Below are 10624 nucleotides of genomic sequence, written 5' to 3'. Positions count from 1 at the left end.
GGTGAAACCCCGTCTCTACTAAAAATACAAAAATTAGCTGGACATGGTGGCAGGCGCCTGTAATCCCGGCTACTCAGGAGGCTGAGGCAGGAGAATCACTTGAACCCTGGATGCGGAGGTTGCAGTGAGCCGAGATCACGCCATTGCATTCCAGCCTGGGCAATAAGCAAAACTCTGCCTCAAAGAAAAGAGAACTGACCCTCTGAGCCTGGTTCACAGCCCAGCTTATTAAAGAATGAATGAGTGCCTAGAGAGGTGAATGAATGAAATGAGTAAGCCAGGTCTGTTAAACCAGAACGGTGGCTAGAGATCTGATAAAGGAAGGCAGAGGGGCTGACTGGGGAATTTGGGGTAGGAAAGGGAATTTGGGGTAGGGAAGGGAGGCACTGGGGATGGAGCCTCATCTGACCTCCACCCTCTTTCTCTGCCCCCTGCAGACCATGGCAGCCATGACCATGTCGGTGCCTGGGCGGAAGGCGCCCCCCAGGCCAGGCCCAGTGCCTGAGGCTGCCCAGCCATTCCTGTTCACGCCCCGCGGGCCCAGTGCAGGTGGCGGGCCTGGCTCGGGCACCTCCCCGCAGGTGGAGTGGACGGCCCGGCGTCTCGTGTGGGTGCCTTCGGAGCTTCACGGGTTCGAAGCCGCGGCGCTGCGGGACGAAGGTGAGGAGGAGGCGGAGGTGGAGCTGGCGGAGAGCGGGAGGCGGCTGCGGCTGCCGCGGGACCAGATTCAGCGCATGAACCCACCGAAGTTCAGCAAGGCCGAGGACATGGCCGAGCTGACCTGCCTCAACGAGGCCTCGGTCCTGCACAACCTCCGGGAGCGGTACTACTCGGGCCTCATCTACGTGAGTGGCCTCCTGCTGGGGGGCAGGGGACGGGAGGGCGGGGTTGCTGCCGGGTGGGGAGCCGGGTCCACACCCCAACCTGCGTTAACTCGAGGCTGTGTATCATCTGTATCCCATGTCCCGTGACTATTCCTACACTTGCTTGGTTGCCAAATTATGAATGAATTGTTGGATTACTAGGACAGCCTCGGAACCTGCTGGGGACATCGCATGATATGTATGATAGATAAACTGTATTATTTTCCGAAAGTATAAAATGTTCCAATTTCTCAGATATAACTCATCCCGAGTTTTAAGGAACAGAAACAGATCTGTGACAATCATTAATGTGAATCACTGAGTATAGAAATATGTTGCTTGAGGTTCAAGACCAGCCTGGGCAACAAAACGAAACCCTGTCTCTTAAAAAAAGATAAATTAGCCAGGTGTGGTGGTGGCCCCTGCCTTTAGTCCCAGCTTCCAGGGAGGCTGAGGCAGGAGGATCACTTGAGCCCCGGAGGCCAAGGCTGCAGTGAGCTATGATGGTAACACTGCACTCTAGCCTGGGTGACAGCACAAGACCCCGTCTCAAGAAAAGACAAAAAGCAAAAAAGTATATGCTAGGCTCTGTGCTAAATGCCTATCTTTTAATTCATTCAATCTCACCATAGGAAAGGTAGAGTCTATTATTATTCCCATTTTACATAAGAGGCAAATCAGGCCCAGAGAGAGTTAATAACAATAAAAATGAACATTTATTAAACATTTACCAAGACTTCTTCCAAGCTTTCTAAAATACATTGCCTCTGTACATTTTTGGAATTAGAAAGCATCTGATCCTCATTTTACAGGTAAGAAAATTGAGGCACAGAGAGGCCAAGGTCACACAATTAGACCTGGCAGATTCAGGTGGTCCCAGGCATTCTCACTTTGCTGTGGTGCCTCTTAAGATTGAGATGGGGCTGGAAATGGTGGTTCATACCTGTAATCCCAGCACTTTGAGAGGCTGAGGTGGGTGGATTGCTTGAGCCCAGGAGTTCGAGACCATCCTGGGCATGGCCATCCCTGCAAAAAAAAAAAAATTAGCTGGGCATGGTGGCACACTCTTGTAGTCCCAGCTACTTGGGAGGCTGAGGTGGGAGAATCACCTGAGCCCTGCAGGTCGAGGCTGCAGTGAGCTGTGATAGCGCCACTGTACTCCAGCCTGGGTAACAGATCAAGACCCTGTCTCAAACAAAACAAAACAGTACAAAAACCCACTGAGAAGGGATTGATGATAGCTAGGTTGACTATGGTAGTCTTCCCACATCTGTGCTAAGTGTTGGATGTTCATTGCATTTTTAAAACTCTTTAGAGCAAACAGATGGGGTAGGGCAGTGGTTCTTAACCCCACCTGCATGGTAGAGTCATTTGGGGAATTCTTAGAAAATACCAGTGCCTGAGTCCCACCCCAGAACTTTAAATCAAGCTCTCTGGGGCTGTGACATGAGCAATGGTATTTTTTTTTTTTTTTTTAAGACCGAGTCTCGCTCTGTCGCCCAGGCTGGAGTGCAGTGGCCGGATCTCAGCTCACTGCAAGCTCCGCCTCCTGGGTTCCCGCCATTCTCCTGCCTCAGCCTCCCGAGTAGCTGGGACTACAGGCGCTCGCCACCGCGCCCGGCTAATTTTTTTTGGTATTTTTAGTAGAGATGGGGTTTCACCGGGTTAGCCAGGATGGTCTCGATCTCCTGACCTCGTGATCCGCCCGTCTCGGCCTCCCAAAATGCTGGGATTACAGGCTTGAGGCACTGCACCCAGCCAGCAATGGTATTTTTAACAAGCTTCCAAGGAGGTTCTAATAGGCAGCCAAGGGGTTATTTATTTCATTTAACAAAAGAGCAAACAGGATTAGAGAGATTGACAAGGAATGTGGACAGTCATAATGAAAAATAATAATAAGAGGAGGCTAGCAAATATTTAATCAAGCACTCATGATGTGCCAAGCACTGTTCTAAGTGCGGCGTTTGAGTTATCAGCTTCTCTCTGGGCCAGGGACTGCTGAGATCACATGATGTTCAGGAATGTTAAGTGACCCATAGCCATGAAGGAATCACGCCAGGATTTGAACCCAGGCAGCTGGTTCCAGAGTCATGCTCCAAACTCCAGTTTAGACTGGTGGGATCTCACAGCTTTGCTCCAACATCCATCCCTTTGAGGGTCACAAAGCAGAAGATTAGAATATTTTTATGAAGCCTCGCTCCTACTTGGAGATCGAGGCTCTGAGATAAGCAGTGGCTGGCTCAGGGTCCCTCAGCTTGTGGTGGCAGGTGTGGAATTTGAATCGAGGGCTATCAGACCCTGCATGGGGTTGGTATCTTCTCCAGTCTGCACTGGCCCTTTCCAAATCCTCAAACACCTTTACTAGTCCTGGAAAAGAGGCCTGTACCTGATCCACTCCCACCACATCTCACCCAAGGCCACAGATATCAGGATGACATCCAAAACATGGATCCACTGGTTGCCTTTTATTCGTTTATATATATATATTTTTGAGACAGGGTCTCACTCTGTTGCCCAGGCTGCAGTGCAGCAGCATGATCTTGGCTTACTGCAGGCTTCACCTCCTGGGTTCAAGCAACTCTCCTGCCTCAACCTCCTGAGTAGCTGGGACTACAGGTGCCCACCACCACGCCCAGCTAATTTTTGTATTTTTAGTAGAGATGGGGTTTCACCATGTTCGCCAGGTTGGTCTCGAACCCCTGAGCTCAAGTGATCTGCCCAACTCGGCCTCTCAAACTGCTGGGATTACAGGGGTGAGCCACCGCACCCGGCTGCTCTTTGCCTTTTAATAAATACTCTGAGTGCCCCCAGCAACCTTGTAAGGTATCTGTTGTCATCCCCACTCTGCAGGTGGGGAAACTGAGCCTCAGATTGGAGGGTAGGATTTGAACATAAGCCCCATAACTAGGAACCAGCTAAGCTAGAACTTGAACTCAGGTCATTGTGACTGCAGACCCCAGGTCCTAGCCATTGCACTAGGAAGATTATTCAGAAAGTTCAGTAGAAAAAGTGGTAGGGCCTGAGCTAAGGTGGTGGCCAGGGAGCCAGACGTTCGGGGCCTAAGAAATGAATGTAAGAGAGAAGATTCTAGAATTCCAGGTGGGAAGCAAATTGGGCCTTAATAAAGATCATTAGCCCTTAGTGAGTACCTGCATTCTCTGCTGGGTGCTGTTCTAAGTTTCTTTCCAACGTGATCTTGTTGACCCCCTCCCCATCCACATCAGGTTGTGAGGTAGGGGATTATCACCCTCTTTTTCCCACAGCTTGGAGAGGGGAAGCCACTGGCCCAACAGAAACTGATAGTGGTTAAAATATTGAGCATGCAGTGTTTCAAGGTCCATGTTCTGTTTTTTTTGTTTTATTTGTTTGTTTGTTTGTTTTAGACATAGTCTTGCTCTGTCACACAGGCTGGAGTGCAGGAGCATGCTTACAGCTCACTGCAGCTCAACCTCCTGGGCTCAAGTGATCCTCCTGCCTCAGCCTCCTAAGTAGCTGGGACTACAGGCACATATCACCATGCCTGGCTGATTTTTTAATTTATTGTAGAGACAGTGTTTCACAATGTTACCCAGGCTAGTCTCAAACTCCTGGACTCAAGTGATCCTCTTGCCTGGGCCTCTCAAAGTGCTGGATTTACAGGCTTGAGCTGCCACTGCGCCCAGCTGGGGTCCACATTAAACCCTCTGTATGCCACATGAACTTGTGGATGACTCCCAGGCACCTTATGCAGGAAGCACTATTTCTGTCCCCATTTGCTGAAAACACTGAGACCCTGAGAGGTTCGAGCCACCTGGCCCAAAAATGTTAGAGGCGTGATTCAAACTCTGCCCTGTTTAAGACCTGTGCTTAATACGTGTTTGTTGACTGACCAACTGATGGTGGGGAAGGTGGTATTGCCCAGCGAAAAGTGGGACATCCAGGGCTCCAGAAACCCAGTTTCTGCCACTAATAGGCTGTTTGGCTTGGAGTTGCTAAGAGTCTCAGTCCCTTTCCTGGGACCCTTGGGGCAGGCAGAGAACCCCTTTGTAGAACACCCTGCTCTGAGAAACATGGAAGAGGCGTTATGTGATTTCACTCTCAGAACACTTCTAGGTGATGGGTTAAAAGCCGCATTTTCCAGGGCTGGAAACTGAGGTTTAGAGAGGACACAGCCTTCACGCAAAGTCACACACAGCTCAAAAGTGCTGCATCTGAATTTGAACCCTAGATGGCTTCAAAGTCTGAACAATGAGCCTGAGAGTTTGAGGCTGCAGTGAGCCGGGATCGCGCCACTGCACTCCAGCCTGGGCGACAGAGCCAGACTCTGTCCTGCCCACCCCCCGCCAAAAAAGTCTGAGTGAGCCCAGGGCTCCCAGGTACGATGGGTAACGTAAGAGTCTCAAGACCCATATCTGGTGTGGGACGCATGGACGCCGCCTCGGCCTGGCTGCTTTTTTATCCATGATCTCCCCTAATCCCTACAGCCTTTGTAATGGGGTGGGGAGTGTCGCCCTCGGTTTCCCAAGGAGGAAACTGAGACTATGGGGAAAGTCACCGGGCTGAGGGGGGCGGGGGCAGTTCTGTCTTCAGAGCCCCAGGGCTGGAGCAGCCGTGCCTGACCCTTCCAGGCAGACTTCCCCAGCTGTCTCCCACCCTGTGGGGGTGCACCAGCCTCTGTTCTTTCCCCCCTAGCCTTGTTGACCAGCTCAGGTTTCTGTTCCTAGGGTGTCGCCCTGGAAACAAGGTGTGGCTGGCAGGAGGGGCTGGGGTGGGAGGGTGGTGTGGGGAATGGGTTCCTCCGCCAGCCAGGAGTGGGGGCCAGGGCGCCGGCAGCCATGAGATACCCTCCCAGGGAATGTGGTCCGGCCGCCCCACCCTCTGAGAGCTGGGGAGCTCCCGGAGCAGCCCTTTCAGGCGGGGAGGGCAGACACCCAGCAAACCGGTTGTTCCGCTCCTGGCCGGCCACCCAGGCCACCCACCCTCCCACCATTAGAAGGTTGGCACCTGGGACCAGGCAGCCTATGGTGGCCACACCCTACTCTGCTTGAGAAGCTCAAGCTCCCTGGGAGCTTAAAACAGTCCTGCTGGCCGGGCACAGTGGCTCATGCCTGTAATCCCAGGCATTCTGCGGTGGGAGGATCGCTTGAGCCCAGGGGTTCGAGACCTGCCTGGGCAATGTAGTGAGATCTGATCTCCACGAAAAGTAAAAATTCGGCCAGGTGCGGTGGCTCACGCCAGTAATCCCAGCACTTTGGGAGGCCGAGACGGGCAGATCACAAGGTCAGGAGATCGAGACCATCCTGGCTAACACGGTGAAACCCCGTCTCTACTAAAAATACCAAAAAAAATTAGCCGGGCGCGGTGGCGAGCGCCTGTAGTCCCAGCTACTCGGGAGGCTGAGGCAGGAGAATGGCGGGAACCCAGGAGGCGGAGCTTGCAGTGAGCTGAGATCTGGCCACTGCACTCCAGCCTGGGCGACAGAGCAAGACTCCGTCTCAAAAAAAAAAAAAAGAAAAGTAAAAATTTATAAAATTGACCAGGCGTGGTGGTGCATACCTGTGCTCCCATCTGCTTGGGAGGCTGAGGCAGGAGGATTGTTTGAGCCCGAGAGGTGGAGGCTGCAGTGAGCTGTGTTCATGCCACTGCACTCCAGCCTGGGTGACAAAGTGAGACCCTGTTTCTAAAAAACAAAAGAAAAAGATAGTCCTGCTGCTAACCAGCTTAGAAACCAGCTAGCTGGGTAGCTAGCAGAGTAGGTTACCCTGCTTTGTCACACACAGCTGGAAAACACATCTTAATTTGAATCCCAGATGGCTTCAAAGTCCAGAGTAGCTAACTAGCTAAGCCACTAAACAGCTAATTCTCTGGCTAGTTTAGCTAGCTAACTTTAGAGAGCTTGGCTAGTCAGCTCTCTGTCTGGTTTAGCTAAGTGGCTAACTAGCTCTCTAGCTATATCTTACTGCTTCTGTGAGTGTTGAACCCCTGTTGCCTACATGATTACCCCGTGAGCTGGACTTGTTCTTAAACCATTACAGAGTCCTGAGGCTGGGTGTGGAGGCTCATGCCTCTAATCCCAGCACTTTGGGAGGCCGAGGTGGGCAGATCACTTGAGGTCAGGAGTTCGAGACCAGCTTGGGCAACATAGAGAGACCCCCGTGTCTACAAAAAAAATACATCAGGTGCGGTGGCCCAAGCCTGTAATCCCAGCACGTGGGGAGGCTGTGGTGGGAGAATTAGTTGAGCCCAGGAGTTCAAGAGCAGCCTGGACAACGTAGTGAGACCCCATCTCTACTAAAAATATGAAAAATCAACCTAGTGGATTGACACACACTTGTGATCCCAGCTACTCTCGAGGCTGAGGTGGGAGGATTGCTTGAGTCTAGGATGTGGAGGCTGCAGTGAGCCATGATTGTACCACTGCACTCCAGCCTGGGTGACAGAGTAAGACCCTGTCTCAAAGAGAAAAAAAAAAAAAAAGACTAGGCACGGTCATTTCAGCAGGACTGTTATGTGTCTATCATCACTGAAAACCGCAGGTATGTTCCTGGTGCATTTCGGTTATTGCAGATACCACAAGCGCCCTTCCAGAGATATTCCATGCATATTCAAGTGAATATATAAAAAGATTCCTACCGGGCGTGGTGGCTCACGCCTGTAATCCCAACACTTTGCAAAGCTGAGGCGGATGGATCACGAGGTCAGGAGCTCGAGACCATGCTGGCTAACACAATGAAACCCCGTCTCTACTAAAAAATACACAAAATTAGCTGGGCATGGTGGCAGGCGCCTGTAGTCCCAGCTACTTGGGAGGCTGAGGCGGGAGAATGGTGTGAACTCAGGAGGCAGAGCTTGCGGTGAGCCGTGATCGCCCCACTGCACTCCAGCCTGGGTGACAGAGTGAGACTCCGTCTTAAAAAAAAAAAGATTCCTCTTCCATCCTTTCTAATGCAAATTGTACCTCCTCACACAGTCCTCAACTCACCTCCTTTTACTCGATACTGATTTGAAGGTAGTCCCATGTCTATACACAAGAGCTTTCTAGGAATCCGTCATATGAAAGTGCATTCAGGTCATTTCCAGTCTTTTGCTGCTACAAAGAGTGCCTCAACCAGTCACCTCGCACATGGTCATTTCCTGTATGTCAGTCCAGGCAACCACAGGCTGTGACCCAAGTCTGGCTGGCTGCAAAGGCCTTGTTCTCTCAGGGTAAATCCTCACCCAGACAGTGCCTTTGTGCAATTTGGAAAGATTCTTTGCTACCATCAGCCTGAAAATGCTCATAAAAAAACATTCAAGTCTATATTATTATGGTGTAAACATACCATATGCAGATGTCCTTGTGCAATGCACGAGCTGCTCAGTGGCCCCATGACGCCTTTCAGGCTGTGGGCGGGGATCTGAGACCCTCTCCCCTCTCCCCTCTCCCCCACTGCAGACATACTCTGGCCTTTTCTGTGTGGTCATCAACCCATACAAGCAGCTTCCCATCTACACAGAAGCCATTGTGGAGATGTACCGGGGCAAGAAGCGCCACGAGGTGCCACCTCATGTGTACGCAGTGACCGAGGGGGCCTATCGGAGCATGCTGCAGGGTGAGTGCTGGGTGGGGCTGTAGGCCAGCGAGGCAGCTCTTCAACGGGGGCCTGACCTGGGGCTGCCGGAAGCCAGAGTCCAGGTCAAATGACAGCTTCGGGACTTGACTTTGTGGGGCTTCTTATGGGGCTGGAGGGAACACAAGTAGAGGCCTGAGTGGGTGAGGTGCCAGGTCCCAGAGTCTTTTTACCTATCTCTATGTTCATTGTCTCTTTATTATTATTTATTATTATTATTATTATCATTATTATTATTATTATTTTGAGACAGAGTCTTGCTTTGCCACACAGGCTGGAGTGCAGTGGCACGATCTTGGCTCACTACAACCTCTGCCTCCTGGGCTCAAGCAATTCTCGTGCCTTAGCCTCCCAAGTAGCTGGGACTACAGGCGTGCACCACCACACCTGGCCTCTTTTCTTATTTTTCAATAAATTAGTTAATTTTTGGCCAGGCGCGGTGGCTTACGCCTGTAATCCCAGCACTTTGGGAGGCCGAGGCGTGTGGATCTTGAGGTCAGGAGATCGAGACCATCCTGGCTAACAAGGTGAAGTCCCATCTCTACTAAAAATACAAAAAAAATTAGCCGGGCGTGGTGGCAGGCGCCTGTAGTCCCAGCTACTCGGGAGGTGAGGCAGGAGAATGTCACGAACCCAGGAGGTGGAGCTTGCAGTGAGACAAGATCGTGCCACTGCCCTCCAGCCTGGATGACACAGTGAGATTCTGCCTCAAAAAAAAAACTATTTATTTTTTATTTCAATAGTTTTTGGGAAACAGGTGGTGTTAGGTTGCATGGAAAAGTTCCTCAGTGGTGATTTCTGAGATTTTGGTGCACTTGCCATCAGAGCAGTGTAGACTGCACCCAATGTGTAATCTTCTATCCCTCACCACCCCCCCACCACCCTTCGTCCTGAGTCCCCAAAGTCCACTGTGTCATTCTTATGTCTTTGCATCCTCAGAGCTTAGCTCCCACTTATAAGTGAGAACATATGATGTTTGATTCTCCACTCCCGAGTTACCTCACTTGGAATAATGGTCTCCAATTTCATCCAGGTTGCTGTGAATGCTGTTATTTCATTCCTTTTTATGGTTGAGTAGTATTCCATGGTGTATGTATGTATATATATCCCATGGTATATATAACAAATATGTATATACACACACCGTGGGATATATACTCTCTCTTTATATATACTATAATACAGATATAGATATAGATACACATACACACACCATGGGATATATATGTGTGTGTGTATAGACACCATGGAATACTCATATATATATGTGTGTGTGTGTGTGTATATATATGTATATATACACATCTCACAATTTCTTTATCCACTCGTTGGTTGATGGACATTCAGGCTGATTCCATATTTTTGCAATTGTTAATTGTGCTGCTATAAACATGTGTGTGCAAGTGTCTTTTTCATATAATAGCTTCTTTTCCTCTGGGTAGATACCCAGGGTGAGGTTGCTGAATCAAATGATAGATCTACTTTTGGTTCTTTAAGTAATCTCCATACTGTTTTCCATCATTAAATCATCAAAAAATAACAGCTGTTAGTGTGGATATGGTGAAACGGGAACACTTTTACACTGCTGGTGGGATGTAAACTAGTACAACCACTATTGAAAACAGTATGGAGATTCTTTAAAGATCTCTGTTCACTCTTTCTCTGAACAATATTGGTTGGGTGTGGGGCTTCTGTGAACATTTCCCTTGAGACAGTAATTCCCAGAGTGTTCATTCATTCATTCAACACTTATTGTTGAATTGTAGATCTGATCTCTATTGTCATGGGGTAAATGTAGCCCCTTAGACAGATGGCAGCACAAGGCAGTTGTGTACAGCTGGGCAGGTTATACACTGAACAAGGGTATCCATCCAAGGGGCCACCATTCACACCATGACAACATAGATCAGTCTTGGCAAAATTATGTGATTAACATCTATTACATATATAATGCCCTTATTATATATTTGATATATTTCATCTATTTTAATAAATATTTAGTATTTATTTGTTTATATCTATTAAATATTTAAAAATTATATCTATTTACATCATATAACATATAACAGGCCAGCGCGGTGGCTCACACCTGTAATCCCAGCACTTTGGGAGGCCGAGGTGGGTGGATCACGAGGTCAGGAGATGGAGACCATCCTGGCTAACACGGTGAAA

General features: G+C 49.6%; 1 protein-coding gene across 1 annotated transcript in view; it reads left to right on the top strand.

Moving 5' to 3' along the window:
* Window positions 1–10624, top strand: part of MYH14 (myosin, heavy chain 14, non-muscle) — a 124686-nt gene that overhangs the window by 23689 nt on the left and 90373 nt on the right. Inside the window, exons 2-3 of the mRNA XM_011946507.1 lie at window positions 438–845; window positions 8278–8434. Of these exons, the coding sequence (XP_011801897.1) occupies window positions 438–845; window positions 8278–8434 (565 nt within the window). The remainder of the gene's footprint in view (window positions 1–437; window positions 846–8277; window positions 8435–10624) is intronic.

The sequence above is a fragment of the Colobus angolensis genome, unplaced genomic scaffold, assembly GCF_000951035.1.
Source record: "Colobus angolensis palliatus isolate OR3802 unplaced genomic scaffold, Cang.pa_1.0 Scaffold25, whole genome shotgun sequence".
In the NCBI taxonomy this organism is placed as follows: Eukaryota; Metazoa; Chordata; class Mammalia; order Primates; family Cercopithecidae; genus Colobus; species Colobus angolensis.
Note: the sequence above shows the minus strand (reverse complement) of the source record. Positions and strands in the feature narration are given on the sequence as shown.